Raw genomic sequence first — 25127 nt, 5'->3', positions numbered from 1 at the left:
ACACAGCTGCCAACCACTGCACTGGAAGAATCACAAGTACAACCAGGAGTTGCTCAATAGTCATAGTCGTACAACATTGAATCAGGCCCTTCGGTCCACCTTGAGGCAAATAAAACCTGCAATTGGTGGTAGTGGACTGGCTGCAGCCATTTGCCCTGTGGTTTTGGCAGCGCTCAGTCTGTGATATTTCTGCCCAGTCTGATTACACAGTAACAGGTTGAGAAAATTTGTCAATCGATCAGACGTCAACATTGAGGAGCACGCTATGCTGGTCTCTACTGATCAGGGGCATTCAGGTCAATATAGATCGGGGACATGGTGAATGTTATAGATAACACAAGAATCAGTCGGTCCGTGAGGATGTTGTAAACATTGAAATAATTTATATTCTGACAGCCACTGTTTCCGAGGTTATGTTCATTCAAACTGCAGCCTCCGCCCACCAATTAAACTAAAACAGCTACGAACAGCCGGAACGCAGGGCCCGGGCCCGAGAGCAAAAGGCCGGGGACCGAGTACACTCTAGAACACCGCCAGGGAGAGGTTCTATCAGCGGCACGGCCAATACTTGAGGAGGCGTTAAAACTCGAATCCCGGTATGCGTTCGAGAAGTGGGGAGGGCGGGGAAAGAAAAATAACGGGTGAAGACGCCTACCTTCCGTTCGTCACCGACTCCACTCCCGCTACAGCCCGCACCCACAGTTCGACAGCAAAACCCAGAGCGAGACTACGAAAGGGAGGGGCGGGGTCACGAGGGTGGGGCGGGGTCACGAGGGAGGGGCGGGGTCATTCGGTGATGAGATGTATAGAGGGTGGGGCGAGATCGGGAGTAAGGGGGCGGAGTCAGAATGGAACCCGTTCCAGGAGAGGGACGGGGTCACAATGAAGGGCGTGGTCATTAGGGAAAAGCGTGGTCAGAAGCGCGGGGCAGGGTCAGAGTGGAGGGGCAGGGTCAGAGTGGAGGGGCAGGGTCAGGAGGAGGGCAGGCGATATAGAGCGTGGTAAGTGGGTGATGTAAGCAATGGGCAGGGCTTAAACGTTGTGGAGGGGCAGGTAGACGGGTGTCCCACGTGTAGTAAGGGGCCGTTGTCCAAGTCAGGGCCGACTCCGGTGAGAATTAGTGTGGGTAAAGGGAGAGTGTGTAACGGTGAAGGTGCGGAGCCTGGTGTGTGTACAGCGGCCGGGCTCACTGAATGGTTGCGCGAGGAGATCGGGATGTGGGAGGGACAGGGCCTGCGGGTGGGGAATAGGAGGGCCTAAGGAATGGGGCGCGACCATTTGGCGGCAGGGTCCGGAAACTTGGGATCCCGCATGTACAGTTCTAGCCCCAGCAATTATAGAACAGGATAGACGGGCAGATTGGCCGCGGGCTATGATTGCATTCACAGTTCACATTTAATTTGCACTTTTGCGGTACCAAATCTGTCACATTGCAATTTGGTTCTACAGTGAGCTCAGATTTATTAAGGTACGAAAGGAACATTCGACCCTTCGAGTCTGCAGTAGGTCTCTGAAAAATCCTTCATTCATTCCAAATGATTTCTCCTGGCGGATGCTTCATAGCCCCGCTAGTTTACATAATTCTCTTATTTGACCTTCCTCTAAAGATGACCACGTTCATCCTGTGGGTGTTTCTTTCAGCTGGGTAGATAGAGGTGGCTGCTGCCTTGGTTTTTCTCTCTGCACCTGACATAGATGATATGGAAGTGCCAATGTTGGACTCGGGTGGATAAGGTCAGAAATCACACAATACCAGGCTATAGTTCAACAGATTTATTTGAAAACACAAGATTTCAAAGCATAGCCCCTTCATCAGGTAAAGTGAGAAAGACACAGACACAGAACACTGAATTTATAAGTAAAAGATCAAAGGGTCACACCACTGAAGAGGATGTAGTAAACAAACTTAAGATGTTTTTAAATCTTTAAGTGGTTAGAAAGTTTTAATTGATTAATATGTAAAATAAATCCCCAAATTTCTGTCAAGTCACTGCCCTGAGAAAACTGAAGGTTTTATTAATGTGAAAAGGTTAGGTGTGAGGTCTTATTTAGAATCGGTTTGTGTTTTGGTTTGCAGTGAGACTGGTTTTATTTTTAAAGTAGGAATTTATGAAACACCACCTTGATTGTCTATAAATTGTGTGCTTTTTGAACAAAATAGAATATATCTGCGAATACAAATTCACACCATAGATTTATACGTTGGGGTGGGGGGGGGGGCAAGAAGGGTGTTTTTGTTTGTTTGTTTGTTGGTGTGTGTGTGGGGGGGGGGGAAGAAGAAAGGGAAAAGGAGAGAGTGTGTGTGTGAATCTGACTGAGTGAGAGAGAGAAAATGTATCATGCAGTAGGATCACCTGTAGTACAACATGAACCCAAGATCCTGGTTGAGGTCGTCTTCATTGCAACCAGACTTGGCTATCAGCCTCTGCTTGTGGAATGCCCTGCCTGCAAAAGTAATGGACTCGCCAACTTTAAGGGCATTTAAATGGTCATTGGATAAACATATGGATGATAATGGAATAGTTTAGGTTAGATGGGCTTCAGATTGGTTTCACAGGTCTGTACTGCGCTGTAATGTTCTATGTCCTATGCTCAGAACTGTGGTGTTATGAATCCCAAAGTCCGCTTTGGAGGACGTTTACCCAAAGATCTGAAGCCGAATGTCCTCGACTGCTGAAGTGTTTCTAAGTCTAGGGATTTTAAGAAAAATTAACACCAACACATCATCTACCTTATGAGCCACCTCTAAGACTCTAGGATGAAGTCCATCTGGGCCCAGAGACTTGTCAGCGCACAGCTCTGTTAGTTTATTTATGACTGCTTCCCTTGTGATTATAGTTTTGCTAAGTTCCTCTCTCCCTTCTACCACCTGATTTATAGCATTTCTAGAGTAATTCAGTCACTTCAAATCTTCAAACAATGTTAAAAACAAAAAAAATCCAATAACTCTTGTCATTGTAAAATCAAAGAGGTACCTCCACTCTTCTCCACAATCACCTTCTTTCATCCTCTTACACAATTCTGTCCTCTAACCCGATGGCCAGAACAGTCAGTTCCACTCCGTATCGAGACATGAGATTCATTTGAAAGCGAGAATGGCTTTAGAATAATTTTATTTCTCCAGTCTGAAAGCTGTGGATCTATGAACCAGCTCTGACTTTTCACTACCTCATGAATCTATCTCTAATGCACTACATGACCATCTGACATCAGATCCTGTATGAGTCAATGTTTTCATCAGCTGACTTATTTTCAGTTCTCCCTCCTGCCAAACCTCCAAAACCGATGAGAAGAGGTGCTTGGTCAGTGGGAATACAATTAATACTTTTTTCTTAAACAGATGTTAAAGTGACAAAACTTAAGTTTGACATGTGATGTCAAAAGTTGTGGCAAATGTACATAAAACTGTCGCCTTGTGTAGTGAGGAACGTGATCTCGAAAAATGAAAGAACAACACTCATGGAACAGCGGGTAGTATTGAGGGGAAAGGGTTAAAGCCTATTGTTGGAATTTAATCCAAATGACCATTTATGTCTGCTTTCAGAAGGCCGTTGGCAACATTCCAAACTGGTTGATTCTGAGTCATCACGTCATCTCTTTTGGTAGGCAGAACTTCAAACTAAACAACAAAAACGACTAAGTTTAAAGTAACATTTTTAGAGAAAGTAAATGAGACAAGGAAATTCACACTACCACCTTCTCAAGGGCAATTAGGATTGAGCAATAACCGCTGACAAGCCAATGATGCCACATCCTATAAATGAATTAAAAAGGTCAAGTTTGTGTACAGCTTGAAAGCTGCAAACTTCAGCATGAAAAAGCTGAAATGTTAATAAGTTTGGGGGAAAAAACCCATAATTTCAGTTACATCTTTGCCAATCGGTGTTTTACTTCAGAAAATTGAAGGAGGTGTATATTTTCAAGAATGTTTCATTATGTCCCAGCAATGCTTTAAAGTAAATAAAGAAACTTTGTGTGCTGCTTTTCGTGATCACTGGATGTCTTAAAATGTTTTATAGGCAATGAAGTACTTCTGAAGTGTAAAGTAGTATTGTTGCAACGTGGGAAACACAACAACAAATTTTATGCACAGCAAGATTTCACAAAAGCAGCGTGGAATAAAAAACACCATGTTATACTTAGTGGGTTAGAGTTAGGGTGTGATTGTGTTATGGGCCAGACCAAATCCCTTCTAATATATCAAGGAGATAGCCTAGACCCTAATCCTATTTAAAGGCAAGTGTAAGGTGCTGTGTTCCAGATGTAATTTGATTGTTTGCACTACCCACCTTTAAGTAAAATACACTTGATTCATACCCTATAGTTAAAATACAAAGAAGAATTGGAATAACAAGTCTACTGGAAACTAAGCGAATAATAGATTTAACGAGTAAACAGCAACTGTTCTAATATGGTAACATCCCATAGTAACACCCTTGGCAACAGCCATGTCAGTGAAACAGATTGTCTCACATGCGATTCTGGCAGCAAGAAGAGAACCCAAGCTTTTAGCTGCAACAGAGAACATATTCTGGCAGAGAGGGAGGGGGAGATTCCATAGCCAACTACAAAACTCTAACTACTGAAAGCCAAACGAAAACCCTGGTTCTGTGGCAGCCTGACTTCACCCATTCATGCTGCTTGTACTGTTCCAACTTTTTAAAAAAACCCAAGGCCTCACGAGCTGTTTAATGGTGTGGAACAGATTGATTGACACCTCTGTCTCAACATCACTTCACACAAAAAAGAATGAACGCAGGATAAATATACCTCTTCAGGCATAGTGTCATCACAATGAAGATTAGGTGTGGGGTTAGTGGGGTGCTAATTGGGGGATAGTTCCTTTATTCTTCTTCAATATAGTGTCATGGGACTACAGTTTAATGTCTCTTCCGACAGTTGCACCTCCAACAGTGCAGCGTTTCCTCAGTACCGCAGTGCGCAGTTGCACGCTCAAGCCCTGGGAGGGCACTTGAATCTGGAATCTTATGACTCCAAGGTTAGAGCAACCAAGTGTATCACAACCAAAAGTGGAAACTATAAAATAATAACAAAATGCAAATCATTATTATTTTAAACATCACTGTACCAATTATTCCTCAAATTCGAAAATAGCATAAGGAAATGTTAAGATTTCAGTTTAACAATGCACAAGCAGGTGTGAAGGAGATAAGACACTGATGAACCAAACAGCTTCCTCCTGCTCCTATTTCCACTTAAAACAGATCATCATTTTGGGGTAGTAAGAACCAACGGTGGAGTCAGAGACAGTGTGGAGCTGGAGGTACACAGCATGCCAGGCAGCATCAGAGGAACAGAAATGATTTTCTGAAGAAGGGTCCTGACCCGAAACGTCAGCTTTCCTGTTCCTCTGATGCTGCCTCATCATTTTCGGTGTGTCTTTCAACAAACCTCAGAATCTCTGTTCTATTTCAGATTCCCACATCTGCATTTTATTTTACCAATATTAGAAACTATTTAGCTCAATAAAACTACTGAATATTTCTAAGCTATATGTAAGTATCTTCGCTTTCCTTCAAATCTGGGTTATTGTAAATGGAAAACCAACAGGGAAAAGCTACCATAATAAGAGGTCACTGCACTTGGAGGACAACACAGACTCTTCCATAACATGAATTAACATTCTGGTGTGAACCAGAGTGCTGGAGCAAAATTTACCTAAAAATCACCAAATAGCTTTACCATAAAATTGAAACTATATTGTATAGATTAAAATGTAGCCAGCTCATTAAGGAGTTTCAATATAACTCTCATCCTAAACACCAATGACAAGAGTCAAAAACACAAGTAACTTACCTCGTCTCTTTCCCTATGACCCATCCATGTGACAGTGCTTAGGTGAGGGGAATGTCCATGACTTCTGAAATCCAGTTGTCACTTGTAGCTTAAGAACAGCCCACAGCAACCAGTCCCAACAATTTCCTCCTTCCCCTGTGGGAAAAGGGTGGTCTATCTTTGTTTAGTTCCTTAGGACCACAGTAGGTGGGGTAGCCAGGAATATGGAGCAATCAGATCAGCAACAATCTTATTGAATGGTGGAGCAGTTTGAAGGGCCAGGTGGCCTCCTTCTGCTCCTAATTTGTATGTTTTAGTATCCAACAACTGAAATCCACAGTGGCTCAAACACATACTAACATTTGCACAAAACACACTTCAAATCTGAAGACTGGCACTATATCATACTAATTGAAAAAAAATTGTACTGCAAATGCTGGAGATCTGAAAAAACAACATGCTGGATAAACTCAGCAAGTCTAGCATCTGCAGAGAAAGAAATAATAAGCATTTTGAATGTGATATGGTTCTTTAGAGCATAAAGAAAACCACATTCACCTGGCTGAACATTCATGTCTAACTACTGTCAACATTTTAGTGGCCCATAATTTGAGATTTAAAAGCAATCCTTTTTGACTGACAGAGGTCTCACTTTTCACTCCTCCTCCTCTTTAGTTGTTTTTTTTCTGAAAAAAGGAAAACAATCTGGTTTGGCAACATGTAGTCTTGTGCACTTGTAGCCTAGGTTTAATTTCAACTGAATAGTCTACTAATTTGTCCTTGTCATTTAATTCGTAGATAAAGCTTGTAAACACTGTAGTAGGATGAATCTAGGATTGAATTATTTAGTGCTGGAGCACTGCAGATGCTAGAATTAATTTATCAAGACTAAACATTCAATGTCAGGTTGAAGTTAAATACAGGCACCTTGTTTTTTTCAAAAAGGGCTGGTACTTTGGAGCAAACTTCATTTCATTCTAGTGTCAAATAATGTAATTGAACTCATTGGATTTATACTACAACTCTGATGCTGTCTGTTAAGTAAACATGTTTTTAATCTAGTACCAGTGTCCAGTTTGATGATAGAACAAAAAGATACACCACGTTAGGCAGAGTTGTACCTGCCTTCTTAAATTTGGGCTTTTACATGAGCACCAAGTTTGAGGTGTTCAGTGTTTTAGACTATTGTATGATGGCAAACCGGAGTGTGAGTGTATATTGGTCAGTTTCTGGTATATCAAATATGCCAAACACATTATTTGGAATGTAATTTACCTTTCAGAGATTTGGCCAATTTATTGTGTGCTTTATGGAAACACATATGAAGTAATTATTCCAGTTTACAAACTCAAATGATGTCTGCACACCACTCAAGCACTGACAGATGAAGTAAGATGATCGATATCCAGACCTGATTCTCTTTCCACAGATGCTGCTGGACCTGCTGAGCTTCTCCAGCATTTTGTTTGTTTTAGGCAAGGGAGTAGACTGTTTAGAGACCTGTACTCCCTGACCAGATGGCTCACATTGCAGTGCAGTACAGTAAGTAAACTCAATTGTGAAAACTTACTTTTACTTAAACTTTGACTTTCTGTCCTTTAGTGGTGACAGAGCTGACTTATAAGAGAAAACTAGTTAGCCAGTTATGGCAGTGGTTCACAAAACATGGTCTGTGGATCACCACAGTCAAAACCATAAACAAGAAAACTTACATCCTCATAACATCTCACATAACATCTGACCAGCCAGACTCCCACATGATCAACACAATTTATTATAAACCAGAGAAAGAACTACTTTACAAAGAGAGTTATTTTACTGTTCATTTTATTAGATTAATATAGATACAAGTGTTAGTTTTTCAATTTACAGTGATTTTTTTGTAACATTAGGATGTTCCAAATAAACATGTTGTCTTGCAGTACTAATATCTAATTGTGTGAAAATGTCTATACATTACTTTACGTTATGAACAATCTTCATTTTACTTAAAAATTAATGCATGTAAATTATGTATACTAGTGAGAAAGCAGTGAAAATATTTTTAATTTCCACAAGTTCCCAGTAATTCTAATGAATTTCTTTTTGTGGTGGAAAGTGAAAGTGTTTGGGGTGGGACTGATTTTGGCCTGTTGGGTTCTTTTGGTCTGTTTTGATGATGCAGACAAAGATGCTCAAGAACCACTGGGATGTAAACAAACTCAACAACTTCAAAAGTTCCTATATCATGAAACATTTAGACTTGTGAATAGGAACATAAGCGTAACTTGTATAGAACAATCTTTCCCTCAAGTACAGAAATCATATGACAGACAACAGATATTAAAATAATCAAGAAGCCTGGAATGCCTTCTAGATCTGAGAGATGAACATGAGCACCGCTGAGGAGGAGAGGTGACATTCAATTACAAATCATGGTTGAAAGCATGAGGGAAATAAAACCTCAGCATCATTGATTAAAAAAAAATTGAGAGCTCTTGCTTCTGATTGATACCCAATGACCTTGGCCAAGGTAAAAATCCAAGCCCCAACAACTGTATGAGTTCTACTGGATTGCCGATTCAAGCTGAAATATCATCTGCATAACTATATATCAAAACAGTTTAATAAGTACCATAAAACTGTAGACTGATCCAATTCTGAAACTATTATTTCAGTTGATTAGGAATATAGCATAGTCCCAGAGGACTGCCCTCTCATTAGAGACACACGACTGGTGGTGGTTTAATGAGAGGGTCACCATGCCTCAGGCAAGGGATGAGATCGAGAAGGAGAGTCCTTCCTGGTAACTCCGGCTGGGGTGATAATTAGCAATACAGTTAAAAGATTATTATATTTTCAGAGCATTTATTCAAATCATTGCAGAGCAATTGAGTTGTACAAATACAGCATACGGAACATTTTTTCTGAAGAAACCCATATAAAGCATGAAAGTTGTATATTCTTACAGCAAAATAACTTTCCTTCATCATCGTGGCCCTGTAATGAAGAATGTTTTGTACTCTTGTACCAGTCACATCAAAATCCCTAGTACAGCCTCATGTGTGGTCAACAACATGCAATACTGTATTCCCAGAGAATACAGTCAAGGGAGAGGAACGATTTATGAACTTGACTGAACATCAAACAGGCCACAGCTTGGATCAGTTAAGCATCAAAAATATTACCTCAATATTAATCCCAGTATACCACCCTTAAAATCCTGTTAATTTTTCTGAGAAAACTTTCCAAATAACATAAATGTTGCCTTCAAGGCTTCATAAGGAAATGGGCTATTCAGGCTGTCCAAACTAATTTAACTTCAGCCACTATACAACAGACAAGGGAAAGATACCTCGCATTTCCAATCCAGCTGAATACAAAAACTTACATTCTAAAGAAGATTCTAAACTAGCTGGTGTTTTCTGAAGGGTTTAGATAAAAAAAAACAAATGAAAAGCTATATCTTCAGCATAATTTATAACAAAAATACCAGATGGCAAGGAAGGAACTAGAGAGGCACACATTGTTACTTTTAGGCCTGTGTATAGATAAAAGGCTGTCATTAAGTAAACTCAGAATTGCACTGCAGTTCCAACCATTCTACAACTAATCTAGGTAATGCATATATTCCATAATTCCATGTAATATTTAGTACTCCTATTTGTGTTGCTACTACCATCTGTTCAGTTTCATTATCTCCATCGATGTCAGCTGATGTAACTTAGAGCACTGATACTTGTTTCAATTTCTGTTAGTTTGTTCAGGAGCTGGTTCACTTTGGTCTCATTCAACTCCAAGCAGAGAAATTCCGATTCCTAAGACAGATAAAAACAGACTAAATGATGGTCATTTTTAAATACGGTAAAAGGATTAAATGTTAATCCCTAGATGTTTAGTGTCTTTACTCCTTTCATAATTAAGGAAGTGATCACACTGGAATCACACAAGACAAGATTTCGGATATGTGAAGTCATTTCTAAGGGCTGAGACTATCAGAATTCGAATTTTGCCTCCTCAAATTTCAGTCAAGATAGCTGGGTAACAATTATAGTACAAATTCTGGACACAATTTCTCTTAAACTGGGAAGCCACTGAGGAACGTAGGAGTAGGATTAGGCCATTCAGTGCCATCAAACCTGCTCTGCCATTCAATACAATCATGGCTGATCATCCACTCCAGTGCCTTTATCTTCACACGTTATGCTGATTTTTCTTTACATCGTTGGCATTTAGAAGTCTGTAATCTCTATTTTTTTTAAAAATGGCAGATGGTGGAATTTGAATTCAATAAAAAAAAATCAGGAATTAAAAAGTCTAATGGTTCAAGATCAATGATGGCAATGAACCAACACCGTCCTCATCCCAAAAGAAAATGCACTCTCGGGATAAAGAATTCCAAAAGTTCATAATCATCTGTGTAAATAAAATCTCCTTCTGTCGTTCCCAAGTGGCTTCCTGCTTATTTTTAAATTGTGTTCCTTAGTTCTACACTCGCCAGCTGGGAGAAACATCTTACCCTGTCTATCCCTTTAAGTATTTTGTATGTCTCAATCAGATCACCCCTCATTCTTCGAAACTGTATAGAATATAGTCCCAGTCTGCTCAATTTCTCTTTGTAGGACAGTCCTGCCATTGTGGGAACAATACCGGTAAACTTTTGTACTCCCTGTATGGTAATAATATACTTCTTGCGGTAACAGGACGACATCCATACATAGTACTCCAAGTATGATCTAAATAAGTTCCTAAACAATTGAAACAATACTTCAATACTCTTGTATTCAAATCCTCTTGCAATAAAGGCTAACATTTCTTTAGTCTTCTTACTAGCTTGCTGCACCTACGTTAGCCTTCAGTGACTTATCAAGAAGGTCACCCAGCTCCCTTCACACATGTATACCTTCCAATCTCTCACCATTTAAGAAATATTCTGTATACCTGTTCCTCCTATCAAAGTGGATAACCCTGCCTTTTTCCACATTATATTCCACCTGCCATTGTCTTGCCTACTCACCTTGCTTTAATGTCACCCTCTGAACTTGGAAAAATTACATTAGGTCTCCTATGTCCCAATCATTGATATATGTTGTGAACAGCTGGAGCCCAAACACTGATCCTTGCGATATCCCATTAGTCAGTCTGCCAACACGAGAATGATCCACTTATTCTTACATTGTTTTCTGTGTTAGCTGATCCTTAATCCATGCCATTAAGTGACCTCCTTTCCCATGTGCTTTAATTTATTGACCAAACTCCTCTAGAATATTTATCACAATGATTTTTCATACAAACCCAACTAGTTTTTAATGAAATTGCCATTTTCTAAAGGCCAGATATTTTTCTTATATAAAAGTGACAACAATATTGCCAATTGATATCTTCACTCAAAGTAAACAGCAAGTGAGCCTACAGCAAGGTGACAAGTCTCCTGACACTGGTGTGGTGTAATAATCTCATCACTGGTGGAGACTGCAGAACCAGGGCAAGCTGCAAGTAGCACAGCATTATTCATACAGTGACCACTAGGATTAACAAAGGAATGACTGAACAGGAATATTTTATAGAACACCCACACCCAATCAGAATGAGAAGTGGAATCTATCCGAGCCAAAAGAAAACCCAGAATGATAAATTTGTACAAATTAAACGAATATTTTATTTTTCATAAATCAGTAGGATTTCTTATTTTACAGGATGCAATGGTCAGAGCACAATGTTCAGCACAGATTAAAAACAAATAAATTTGTACTCTTCTAAAACTACCATTAGCTGCAAGTCCTCCACACACTATTCAAGAAATCCAGTTTAACAAGTTACATTTACATTGTATCTTCAACATAGAAAAATATCTCAAAAGGTGTTTGAATGTAGAGTCACTAAAAAATAGCTGAGCTAAAGTGATATACTGGCAACTAAAACCTTGGTTAAAGAGTTGGGATTAAGGAAAGCTGGCGGGGGTGTGGTGGTGCAGGGGTTTGGGATGGAAGGGTTTTGGGGAGGGAATTCCACAGCGTATAGCTGAAGTTGGTACAGCTGTTGATGCTGAAGTAATTGGGTTCAACAGAACGACAATTGGAGGATCAGTGAGTTTGGAGAAGGGTTTCACCCAGTTAGAGAGCTGGGTGTGGCAAGGTTTGAAAGGGATTTAAACAAGAGATTGAGCATTTTAAATTGAAGGTGTAGGAGAATGGGATAAAGTAGTGGGTGGAGCCAGTGAGAATGAGAGACGAACAATGGGTGAGGAAAGCAGTGAGAGAGATAGGGAACAATCTGAATAATTGTAGAAGCAGAATTTTGAATGAGCTGGGATTTCAATTACGAGATGCTCCCAAACATCTAAATATTTATATACTTAAGATTCGAGAAAACAAGTGTATTTTTCCCTGAAATTCCACACAACAGGACAAGCTTCCCCTTTTGATAATATACACAGATGCTTCAGTTAAGCTTGCTTAATAAACCTTTCACTCTATACAATACATGATATTCAAGGACTAAGCATTTTTAACTTTAACTCCTGTTATAGGGATAATATTAGAAGCTGTTATTAAAGAAGTTAGAGCTGGGCACTTGGATAAGATCAAGGTAGTCCAGCAGATTCAACTTGGTTTTGTGCAAGTAAAGTCACGTTTGACCAATCTGTTGGAGTTCTTCAAGAAGGTAACACATGCTGTGGATAAAGGGTCAATGGGTTGTACTTAGGTTTCCAAGAAACATTTGATAAGGTGCCAGGTCAAAGGTTACTGTGGTAAATAAAAGTTCTTGGTGTAGGGGGTAGAAGGTTGACTGGCTAACAGGAAGCTGCCAATAGATGTAAATGGGTCTTTTTCAGGTTGGCAAGATGCATCAAGTTGTGTGCCACAGAGGTCTGTGCTGGGACCGCAACTATTTACAAATTTATAGAAGTATGATTCAGATGAAGAGCCTGACGGTATGGTTGCCAAATTAGCTGACGACACAAAGACATGTAGGAAAGTGAGTTCTGAAGAGGACATGAGGCTACAAAAATACATTAGAAAATAGATTAAACAATTGAATAAAAATGTGGCAAATAGTGTAAAATATGGGAAAAGTGAAATTGTCCATTTTGACAGCAGGAATAAAAGCAGCACATTATCTAAACACAGACAGTTCAGAGTTCCAAGGTGCAGAAGGATTGTAGTGTTTTTGTGCACAAAGCACAAAAGGTATGCAGGTACAGCAAGTAATTAAGAAAACTGATAGAAGGCTTATTATGTTTTTGTTAGGAGGAACTGAATACAACAAACGGGAGTAAAGCTGAAAGAACTGCAGATGCTGTAAATCAGAAAAAAAAAGCAGAAATTGCTGGAAAAGCTCTGCAGAGGTCTAGCAGCATCTGTGAAGAGAAATCAGAGTTAACGTTTCGAATCTGGTGACCTTTCCTCAGAACCTCTTCCATTCACTGAAGAATAACAGAAACTTGGTTGAAACATACAAAATCAGAAGGGGTCTTGGCAGGATGATTGAGAGCATATTTCTGCATGAAGGAGAATCTAGAACTAGGGATCATAGTTTAAAAATCAGGGGTGGCCCTTTTCCTGCACCGTTGAGTATTTCCAGAAGCTTTTGCTTTTGTTTTGAGATTTCAACTCCCATAATATTTGTGCTTACGTTAAGCAGTTTAATTGTTTATCTGGTAGATTCAACAAACAATTCTGCATAAAAGCCACCATTGCAATTTCACTGTAATGTCCACATTCCTAATACAAAACTACAAGACTATAGCAGCATGGTGGCTCAGTGGTTAGCACTGCAGCCTCACAGCGCCAGGGACCCGGGTTCAATTCCACCCTCAGGTGACTGTCTGTGTGGAGTCTGCACATTCTCCCTGTGTCTGCGTGGGTTTCCTCTGGGTGCTCCGGTTTCCAGTCCAAAGATGTGCAGGCCAGGTGGATTGGCCATGCTAAATTACCCATAGTGCCCAGGAATATTTAGGTTAGGTGGGTGAGATATGGGAAAATGCAGGGGTATGGGTATGGGAGGGATGCTCTTCAGAGGGGCGGTATGGACTTGTTGGGCCAAATGGCCTGTTTCCACACTGTAGGGATTAAACACCAACCTAACACATGGAAGTAAAATAGGGTGGACTCTACTCCACAGGCAGCAAAACTCACCACAAGCAGAGCTCGTCACAAATATGACTTTGGTTTCTCTCCATGGAATTTAGCCAATGTTTTCCAAGAAGCTAATAAAACTCATTCAGCAGTGGTTGAGAGAAGAATAAACAGTTAACAATAATGGAATCATCAACCCTTTAGATTGTTGCAGGGATACTGTTACACTTTTGATAGGTTTTCATAATAAGGCAGTCAAACCAAGTAAGTGCCCTGACTGAAGCAAAGGCTCTTGAATAATAATTGGAATACTGTAGTAGCACTACACACAATCAGCCAACACTGCATAATGATCCCACAATTCCTGCATTAAAAAGTTAGGATTTGTTGTCTTGGAACATCCTTTGCAAAGGAGATAACAAGGTGTAGAGCTGGATGAACACAGCAGGCCAAGCAGCATCAGAGGAGCAGGAAAGCTGACGTTTCGGGCCTAGACCCTTCTTCAGAAAGATATTTGCCAACTACATGGCACTTGTATCAATCAGGGAAATTAACACATTTTCATTGACACTTAAATCCTGCAATGTTGGCTTTAGTGTACAGTAGATAATGAAACATCACAAGCAATACATCATTAACTGTACAGCATCTGTGACCCTTCACCTAGTGTACAAACTTCATAATTGAGGAGGGAGGGAAAGGAAGCCTTGTCTTTACTTTCGAGGTGAAATATTTCATTTTGGCACATCACCAAATCAACAGGTTTGTTAAGAGCTGAGAAAACACTCATCAGGGAGAGGACAGCTGCAATTGCACACTAGCTTGGGATCTGAATACATGGTCACATGAATGAGAAGTGAAATAATTTATTATCAATGCTGTCATGTCAAAATGAATGAAATACTGTAACTCCTATGGCAATGTGGCAAGTTCCACCGAGTATCATTTATCTCTTGCACTTCTGGATCAAGAATGACACAGCACAGGAAGAAACCATTCAGTCCATTATGCCTGTGCATCCTTTGACAAAGTGCTGAACTGATCAGCACTCCTTTGCTCTTTCCCTACAAGGAGGGAAAAAAGAAGTCAGACTCAAGTATTTATCAAATTCTCTTTTGAAAGTTACTATTGAATCTACTTCTAATGCTCTTCCAGATTGTGCATTCCATATCTAATCAACTCACTAGCTACACTGGAGTTCTGAAGGAATCATATTGAACTTAGCCCTGTTTCTCATTGCCAGACCTGCCGAGTTGCTCCAGCATAGTTTGTTTTTGTTCTGAATTTGGTATGTAATTTTGTTTCTGGCTTTGCCTCTGGTTATTTGCCAATCACCTTGAATCCTTGATCTCCCGTTACCAATCCATCTGCCAGTGGAAACTGTTACTTAGGATTCATGCTAGTGAATCCTGGTGAGTCCTAGTTTTACACACCTGCATCAAATCTGAAGAAAAATGTGTTATGGATTGGTTCCTGGGATGAGAAGGCTGACATTTGAGAGAAGACTGAGTGAATTAGTCTATAAAGGTTTAGGAGAATGAGAGGTGATCTCATTGAAACATTCAAGACTCTGAAGGGGCTTGACAGGCTTGACACTGGTCGAGAAAATCTGGATTACAAGATCACTTGATCATTCAGTGAGATGAGGAAAATTTCTTTTTACTCCGAGCGTTATGAATCTTTTGAAATTCTATATCCTAGATGATTATGACACTCAATCCTTGAATATATTCAAGCTGCGATAGACAAAAGTTTGGCCTCTCAGGGATTCGAGGGATAAATTCAGACCACGGTAAAATGGAGGATAGCAATAAAAGGCTTGACAACCAGATGATACAGATTTAAGGTAGTTTCTGAAAGAAACAAGAGAGACCACAAGGAGAAACATTTTCACACTCAGTGGTTAGGATCTAGGAATGTAGGACGACAGTAGGTCATCCAGCCCTTTGAACCTATTCCACTATTCAATGAGATCACGGCTGATCTGTGGTCTAACTCCACATACCTGCCTTTGGCCAATATCCACTAACACCTTTACTTAACTAAATTTCCATCTCCCAGATTTAAAACTAACAACGGACCTAGTATCACTTGCCATTTGTGCAAGACAGTTCAAAATATCTTCCACCCTTTTGTGTTTCGAGGCGCTTCCCAACATCTCTCCTGAATGGTCTGGCTTTAATTCTCAGACTATGCCCTGTAGCCCGAGAATCTCCACTGGAAATAGTTTATCTTTAAAGTAAAGAATCTTTACCCTCTCTTTTCCTGTTAATATCTTGAAGGCTTCAATCAGAATCTTCTAAATTCTAGAGAAAACAGTCCTAAATTTGGGTTATCTCTCCTCATAACATAACCCCTGAAATCCAAATGTCATCTTTGTAAGCCTCAGACCAATGTGTCCTTCCTAAGGCATGGTGTCCAAATTGCTCACAGTAAACCAAGCTGGGTCTCACCAGGGTTTTATATTGCTGCAGCATAACTTCTGCATCCTTATACTCCAGTCTTCTAGATATAAAGGCAAGTATTCCACTAGCCTTCCTGATTATTTTCCACACCTATTCATGGCACTTTAGACATCTATGCATCTGAACCCCAAGTGTCTTTGGACATCCACTGTCTTTAACTTCATAACATCTGGAGCTAACCTGATCTACCCTTTTTCAGTCCAAATTTGATAACCTCACACTTGTTTACACCAAAATCCGTTAGCCACATTTTTGCTAATTCATCTAGTCTATTAATATCCTTTTCAACTTTATGCTATCTATACCGTCGACAATGTTGGCTAACGTTGCATCATCAGCAAATTTGGATATGACTTTTTATATTTGCTGATGGAAAACACTTTCATTGGAATGTGGCACAGGCAGGTTCAATGTAAGTACTCAAGAGGGAATTGGATTATCTGGAAAGGAAGAATATGCACAGGAGATGGCAAGGTGAGGATGGGAACAGCACTAAGCAAATTGCTTCTTCATAAAAGTACAATGGGCCAATGGCCTCTTTCTATGCTGTAACAATTTGATGATTAGTGCTGACAAATGGGTCACACATCACTGATGGAATGTCATGTACTTCTAGTACAGTATTTACTCCAATTTACTATTGAATAAAGTATTCTGAACAAAGGTTTTGTTTTGGTTTGAATGATATTGCTTTTAAGAAAGTCTTCAAGATCCAGAATTGCAGCATTCATTAGCAGGGAAGTGAACTTTAGTTTGCCATCTTTATAGCTTTTGAGCCAAAATATTGTTAATACAGATTGTAGACTGTTGCACTCACCTGAAGTTTTAGATTACTTCCCTATCAGCACACTATTCTGTATCCAGCAATTGTGAACATTTCCAGCTTGGTCTCCGGGATTTTACAGAGGAATATTATCATAGGTTGGGATACTGAGGTGACAGATGTGACAATAGAACCATTTTAATAGAAATTTTTAAATCTCTTACTGACAATATATTTCAAATAGTTGTTTGGTGACACAAACTTAAGTACTTCGGAAAAGTGGTTGAAGCTTTTCATCTCATTCATCAGGACAATTTGCACGATGACCAATTAAGGGGAAGACCAACTAATCGGAGTCTACTTCCCAGCCAACTAATCAACACTCTCCTCTCATTCATGCAAATGTTGGTTTTCCCTTCGAATTCATATTCTTGCGAATTGTCTGTTGACAGACAGTCTGTTGAATTGTCTTTGGACAGCCAGAGACTTTTTCCCAGGGTGGAGGTAGCTATTACGGAGGGGGCATAGTTTTAAAGTGAGTGGAGGTAGATATAGGGGAAATGTCAGAAGTAGGTTCTTTATTCAGAGAGTGGTAGTGGCATGGAATGCATTGCTGGAGAGGGTAGTGGAGTTGGCCTCATTAGGGGCGTTTAAGCCGCTATTAGATAGGCATATGGATGATAGTATAAGGTAGGGGTGCAGGTTAGATAGACCTTAGGTTTAGGGTAAAGTTCAGCACAACATCGTGGGCCAAAGGGCCTGTACTGTGCTGTACTGTTCTATGTTCTATGACAGCAAGACGAAAAGCTACAACAAAATGTGCCTTTTTGCAGCAATATTCAAAATATATTTTTGTCCACATCTCTGACAGATCAGCAGCCAGTTTTCAATTCAAGTATTAATCAGCAGTCAGTCTCCAATGCATATCTGCATTTCAGAACTGGGGCTGGAAAGTGAATGTTGCTTAGAACTAAAGATTATAAACTGAATTTTATGAACCCTAAAGGGAAAAGCTGAGAGTCAGGCAGGGCTATAAAATGCAAGGGAAAGATTAGGAAACTGCCTAACCTACTGTTAATTTATCGCACGTGAAGAAGGTAGCTCACCACACCTTCTGAAGGGCAACTGGGGATGGCCAGTGAATGGTAGCCCAGCCAGCAATGCCCACATCCTCGTAAGAATTAATTTTCACAGCATTAGTATTTCCACCTTAAAGCAGACGATTGACGATACACAAAGTCAAAGTCATTACAAGCAGGCCATTTGAATTTTCAGGAGGCATTTGAGAAAGTATATATGGACTATTATGTTATTAAGTGGCCTATGGTGTTGCAGGTAGTATATTAGTTTGGATAGAGAATTAGAGAGTCTGCAGAGGGGTAAAAACAGATTAAGCAAGTGCGCAAAAACTTGGCAGATGGAGTGTCTTATGGGAAAATGGGAGGTTATACACTTGAGCAGGAAGATTTTGAAAGTCTTCAAGCATGAGTCACAGAAAGCCAGCATCAACGTTCCTTATATTCAATGCTGTGATATATTTTCATTCGGTAAGGGAATCACAGGTTATGCGGATAAAGCAGTAATGTGGAGTTAAGGGATATCAGATCAGCCTTGACGCCTATGAATGTTGGAGCAGATTTGATGGGCTGAATGGCTTACTTCTACTCCTACACTATATGGTATGGATTTCAGCACTCTGTACAAGAATCCAGTCAGTCTATTCTCCGAAAAACAAAAAATCCTGGAGATTACAGCAGGTCAGGGAGCATCCACGGAGAGAAAACAAGCCAACGTTGAGTCTAGATGGCTCTTCATCAGAGCATTTAGATTCGAAATGTTGGCTTGCTTTCTCTCCATGGATGCTGTCTGACCTGCTGCGATCACCAGCATATTTTGTTTTCAGTCCGGATTCCAGCATCTGTAGTAATTTGCTCCTCATCTATTCTCCTGCAATAAATGCTGGTCTAACAGGTAATGCCACATCCAATGAATGAAATACAAAAAAAACCTCAAGTCTATCCCCTATCTTTTGGCTCAAAATCTGGTCTTGGGAACCCAATTTTTACAAACGTCTATATAAAGGTAGTTTTATGTCAAGGAGCAAGATTCAAATCTCAACTTTAACCACATGTGCACTTGGCAACGACTTCATTAATAAATTTTTCAAAGTCTGCTAGAGTTTTTTTTTTAAATTCAGGAAGAGGGAAAAAACCACAAAGCTAGGATAGAAATAGAGTTTAATCAACATAAACAGGGAAATCACAACTTTTAGTTTAAAAGTCTCTTTACAGAATGGATTTCTAGGATATGTCATGGTGGGAAGGACAGTAAGATGGACGGAAGCTTCCTGAACACCAAAGACCCATTTGGCCAAATTGCCTGTTGCTGTACTGGAAATACTTCATAATTAGTGACAGCTATGATCCAGAATGCTATGTAAACCGTGTTCCCTTCTGTAATCTCAACTGCTATAATAGTATTTGAGTATTAACTCATTATTGCTGATTATTTTAAGTACGTTTACATTCCCACTTTCTTGCCTCCTTTCAAAGTGCCTCATGCTAGAATTGAGAATTCTTAATAATCACATTTTTAAAAAAAATTCGTGATTTCATTCTGTCTAGAATAGTTCTTTCCTGCAAAGTATCTGGAGAGATTTTCCATTTAATTGAAATGCAATGCAATGTATTGGGACACATGGTGAGATCACCAACAGTTTGCAAAGCTGTTGCACAAACAATTGGAACAGAAACACAGTAAAACAAAAAAATGTCATTAGCTAAGTGTTTTTGTAAGAAATTGCAAATGAAAGCTCATCAGTCAGATTCAATTAAAATGAACATTGGAGGTTCTCTGGCGGTTAATTAGGTTTTGGGACACTACAGACTATGGCTGTATCAACCCCTTCTGTTATATGTAAGAACTTGGAGCAGGCGTAAGGAATTCAACCTTCACTGTATTCCACTATTTAATGTGATCATGGCTAATCTCATCTCCACCTCAACAACACTCCTGCCCACTCTCCATTCCCTTCAACTCATTATTAATGAAAAATTTGCCTGCCTCCTTCTCAAATTTACTGAAAGAGACTGATAGAGAGAGAAATACCTGGAAAATATTTCTGTTCAAGGCATTTAAAACAATCTGGATATTTTGCTTGATCCCTGAAAATTTTCTTTTCCCTGCAAATGCTGTCCAGTATTTTTAAGCATTTTCTGGTCTTATTTCAAATTTCCAGCAGCCACAGCATTTTGGTTTATTTTTCGATAAATATTTTTGTCCCTGTTCTCTGTTGAGGTAGCTGCTCACATCGGACGTGTGGAAGACACTGTAATTGGCCTGAATGTCCAGATGCTGGACACATGCTTCCAGATAGCTAGCCAGACACTCTTGCTGCAAAATAGTCTGTGCGCGATGAGGGTAGGGCTAAATGTAGCTGCAATAAATTTCCCTGGTTAAAAGGCTCATGCACAAGTTGTTTAGATACAGTGAAGCAACAGATAAATCTTCGAGCTATGAATTACGAGCACCTCAACCCACAGTTTATTTCAATTAAACAACAGTGCCAACCCATGCAATGACAGAGTCTGGCAACACAACCTATGATTTAGGACAAAGTTGTATATTGTAAAATGTCACTCAAATAATGTGGCTATGAGAAATAAATAAGATCTGAATATCAAGCTTGTGCTCAAATTCATCAGAAGTGTATTACAAGTAGCACACTTTTAATTATGACGCCAGGACGTCGAGCACTGACATGTTAAAATAGATGTCCTATATTGTAAAAAATACAATACAGCTTACGCATGACTTCAACCATCCATCTTACATGACCCTCTTCTCTCTGGGCTGTCCAATCCACAAAGACAACAAATAGATTTTGCATCTAGCCTTCAGATTTCCTGCAAGTCTCATTAGCAAAGACATCATCTACCACAGATTCTTCATGTGAACACAGTTTTGAGACAGCCCATCACTGTGAACAATACAACAGGCTATTTGTTAAGTAGTTAACTGGGGTCAAAAGATTGCTACAATATTTTAACTTCTCTTCGTTGCATTACGAAATTCAAAAGCTTAATCTTCCATCATCAGGTTGGACTGGGAAACAGCAGGTGTAAATGAACTCCATTTCTAGAAGGATGCACCATTGATTGATCGAACAGGGTAAAGAAAAACTGTCCTCCTAAATGTATGAAAAAGTGTTGCTAACTTTATAGTCTTGTCTAAAATAATTATGGTTCTCAAGGCAGGAAGCAGTAAGTGCGTCAGCTGTGGCTCACTGGTTAGCACAGCATGTTTCCTGAATCACAAGACTTTAGGGGGGTTCCACTCCTCCTCCAGAATGCAAAACTCTCACTCCAGTGCTGCAGAGTGTGCTGTAACGTCTGAAGCGTTGTGTGTTGGATGCTAAACTGAGGCCTTCTCTGCCACTTCTCCAAACCTTCCACACCCCATTTCTCCCTTCATCTCCCTCTCCTCCTCACCCATGCTTGCTCTCTCCCAACCCTTGCCTCCGAGAGCTAGAGCGGAGCTGCAAAAAGTGTAATCAGCAAACTGTCTCTTTGTAGGAATAATATGTTGATATGCAAGTAATAACTTTTTGGCAGAGTGAGAGAATCATATTTTTACATCCTTTACTCCTGTCATAGGAATGGGTCCTGAAATGACTGTTTAGAGTCAGGAATTGGAATGGGAAAGGTATCAGGTTATAGTTCACATCCAGGCTACAATGCATGTTAGTTCCAATGCAATTATGATAATCCAACAGCACAAGAAGGCCTAGATCTCATGACATATTTTGACAGACATAGAATTAGCTCTCACTCAAACCAAAATCTTAAAATTACTGAAATGATTATTCAGTCTGCAGAATTGACTGCACTTAACTATTCCCTTGTAGTTGTTAAAAGCAAGAAAAAAGCTTCACTCTTCTTGATTAGCTTCCTTGGAACTTTGTTCCTAAATTTTCAGAAGCTTTTCACCTCCACCCCCCTCACCCCCGACAAACTGTGTGACTGTTGGAGAGGTTACATGGAATGGGAGGAGTCAGGATTAGGGGCCAATGGGACAGAAAGGAAGAAAGTGGGAGATGAAAGTGGAGGAGAACGAGGTTGATGGTTCCAGGGTAGGGCAAGTTTCGTGGAGCAACGGGCCTGTTCACATCCTTTTTGCATGCTCTAAACTAGAGGCTTTATAATTGCAGAAGTACTGGCCATAATCTTCTAATCCTCCTCAGATTACAGGGTGGTGCTGAAGGATAGGAGAACTGCAAATGCTACAACCTTGCTCAAAAAAGGTTGCAAGGACAAGTCCAATGACTACTGGCCAGTTACTTTAATCTGTTATTTAACCAGTTAGCAGTGAAAAATACTTGCACAAATTATAATCAAGACAAAATTAAGAGTTGTTTGGACACGACTGGATCAATTATGGAAGTCAGCAGAGATTTGTTGAGGGTATGCAATGCAGTTCATGTGGTATACACTGATTTTCAAAAAGCATTTGAAGTGTCACTTAATAGGCTTTAAAGCAAACTTAAATGCCACAAAATAAAAGGGATAGTAGCAGCACAGATACAGAATTGCCCAAGTGACAGGAAACAGGTGGTGGCAAATGGCTGTTTTATGGACTACAGAAAGAATTATAGGGGGCTTCCCAAGGGTTGGGTGTTAGGGCCTCTACCTTTTCTGATAAATATCAACCTCAAAAATGCAAAGCACATGAGCAGTAAGGAAGACAGAGTCTAAGAGGCCTTACGCAGACTACTGCAATGGGAGTCAAATCACAAATGAAATTTAATGCAAAGTAGTATGACTAATTTTAGTAGGAAGGAGGGTAAAGAGACAAAGAGAGGGGGCAATTTAAAAGAGGGTGGAGAGAGTGAACCTGAGAATCTGTGTGCACAAATTGCTGAAAGTGACAGGGTAGACTGAGAAAGCAGTTTATTACGCATACAGAATCATGGATCTTATAAGTAAAAAGGTACAAAAGTACAAAAGCAAGGAAGTTATAACTCAGAATTGGTACAACACTGAAGGAAGCTACTCCACCCATCATGTCTGCCACCAAGTATCACTCAAGAACATGAGAAATAGCCGATGTATACAGCATGGAAACAAGCCCTTTGGCCCAACTCGTCCATGCTGACCAGTTCCCTAAACTAAAATAGTCCCACATCTCAAACGTTGCTATTATATCCATGTCCACCACCTCCTCTGACAGCACATCCCAGGCACTTACCACGCTGTGTAAAAAAAAACAACTTGCTGTCACATTCTGTTTAAACCTTTACCCTTTTACCTTTGAAAAAACGTCCCCCAGTAACTGGCATTTCTGGCTGGTAGTTCGGGGGGTGGGCGGTGGAAGAGACTGATTATCCATTCTATCCATGCCTCTCATAATTTTGTCAATTTCTATCAGGTCACCCTCATCCTCCAACTTCAAGTGAAAATAAATCAAGTTTGTCCATTCTCTCCTCATAGCCAATACTCTCCATACTAGGCAACTTCCTGGTAAATTAATATCCTCGAACCCCAGAGGAGGGATTTATTTTTTAATTTTACGGGTTATGGCCATCATTGGCAAGTCCAATATTTCTTGCTTTGAACTGAGTGGCTTGCTCAGGCATCTCTGAGAACAGAGAACTGTTAATTGCATTATTGTGGGTATAGAGTCACACGTAGGCCAGAGCAGGTAAGTCCAAAGGACACTAGTGAACCAGATGGCTTTTTACAACGGTTGAAGACAGCTCCGCGGTCATCATCTGGATTTGCTTTCAATTCCAAATTTTTTATTAACTGAATTTGAATTTCACCAACTGCCACAATGGGTTTAAAGCCATGTCCCTGGAGCATTAGACAGGACTTCTGGATTACTAGCCCAGTGACATGACTACGATACAACAATATCCCTGTTTAACTTCTAAAGGACATAACCCTGCTACTGAGGCAGAGGCTGGCCTAGTATCCAGCTATGGGTGCTACAATTTAGGATGGAATGTGAAGGCGGTGGCAGAAGAGGTTCACGAGAATTGTTCCAGGAATGAGGAGTTGTCTGGGTTGTTTTAAAAAAACTATTACAGCTATTATTTCTGTAATGCTTTTTCAAATGGTGTGCAGAACTACTCAAATTATTTGATCACTTCTCCGCAGTTTCTACTGGTTAGTAAATTAGTGAAAATAAACACCAAAACATTACACATAGTGACATTCTCAGACATAAAATATTCCATGAGGAGCAATGATGGAATCAGAATCTTTAAGTTTTTAAAATGAAAATTATAGGAATATTTGAAATAAATCATATTTTAAAGCCTTTACCAACTCAAATAGAGTGACAAATCTCCGCCTGCAACTTTAAGTAAACAGGAAATGGGAGCAAGACTCCCTCCTCCTTGTGAGGGGGCAAAGGTCTATTTGTGACAAAATTGACCTTTTCTCCAACTTCCAGCTAGAGCTGCCAAAACAAATGTATTACTATTCCTGAAACAACTTTGCCTTTGTGCCACTTACAAGTTTTTCCTATGTTGTAAAATGGCAGCTTTCATATCTTTGAGCACAATAAAGAAAAACTTGTCCCAAGTATTCACACAGCCTCCACTGAAAACTGTTGCCTGCCTGGTGAAAATATTAATAATACAACAGTGCATCTATCCAAATACATTTCAATTTCTCTTTCCTTCGCAGTATAGTCTGAGCTCTGCTTTATGCTTCCTGTTTATATTTATAATCTGCCTTTTTAAGTCAGTACTTGACCTATGAAAAAATAAAGTGGTCCGATTCATGGGCATGGTTATAAAGATTAACACATTAGGAATTCAACACCACCACTTCACACGAAATATTGTTTGGTGTTGTATAAGCCTCAAGACAACTGACCAATCTTGGCTGACCAATAATTTAGCTGTCGTGTTCAAGTACAGAAAGTTACACAAGATCTTACTGTAAAGACCACAATAAATTTAATTGTACAAACCAGTTATTTACATTTTGTCTATTTTCCAAATAAACAGAAAGCATTCGTTGAAGATTGATAACAACC

At 39.8% G+C, this 25127-nt stretch overlaps 2 protein-coding genes across 10 annotated transcripts in view; both read right to left on the bottom strand.

Moving 5' to 3' along the window:
* LOC109910452 (N-acetyllactosaminide beta-1,3-N-acetylglucosaminyltransferase 2-like) overlaps positions 1-3155 on the bottom strand; it is a 35757-nt gene extending 32602 nt beyond the window's left edge. For 3 of the 6 annotated variants that reach the window (XM_048600759.1, XM_048600758.1, XM_048600756.1), the window contains exon 1: positions 656-767. The gene's annotated coding sequence lies outside the window, so the exon portion shown is untranslated. Of the gene's footprint in view, positions 1-655; positions 768-2975 lie in introns of those variants that run through there. The other 3 variants (XM_048600757.1, XM_048600761.1, XM_048600762.1) reach the window with 3 other exon arrangements.
* Positions 3156-7606: 4451 nt separating this feature from the next.
* commd1 (copper metabolism (Murr1) domain containing 1) overlaps positions 7607-25127 on the bottom strand; it is a 74082-nt gene continuing 56561 nt past the window's right edge. For all 4 annotated transcript variants that reach the window (XM_020516190.2, XM_020516191.2, XM_048600764.1 and 1 more), the window contains exon 3: positions 7607-9593. In XM_020516190.2, coding sequence (XP_020371779.1) covers positions 9486-9593 — 108 coding nt within the window. In that variant the 3' untranslated portion in view covers positions 7607-9485. The remainder of the gene's footprint in view (positions 9594-25127) is intronic.

This window comes from Rhincodon typus, chromosome 9, assembly GCF_021869965.1.
Source record: "Rhincodon typus isolate 14 chromosome 9, sRhiTyp1.1, whole genome shotgun sequence".
Lineage (NCBI taxonomy): Eukaryota > Metazoa > Chordata > Chondrichthyes > Orectolobiformes > Rhincodontidae > Rhincodon > Rhincodon typus.
The sequence above is the reverse complement of the archived record's forward strand: the minus strand, read 5'-3'. Positions and strand labels throughout refer to the sequence as shown.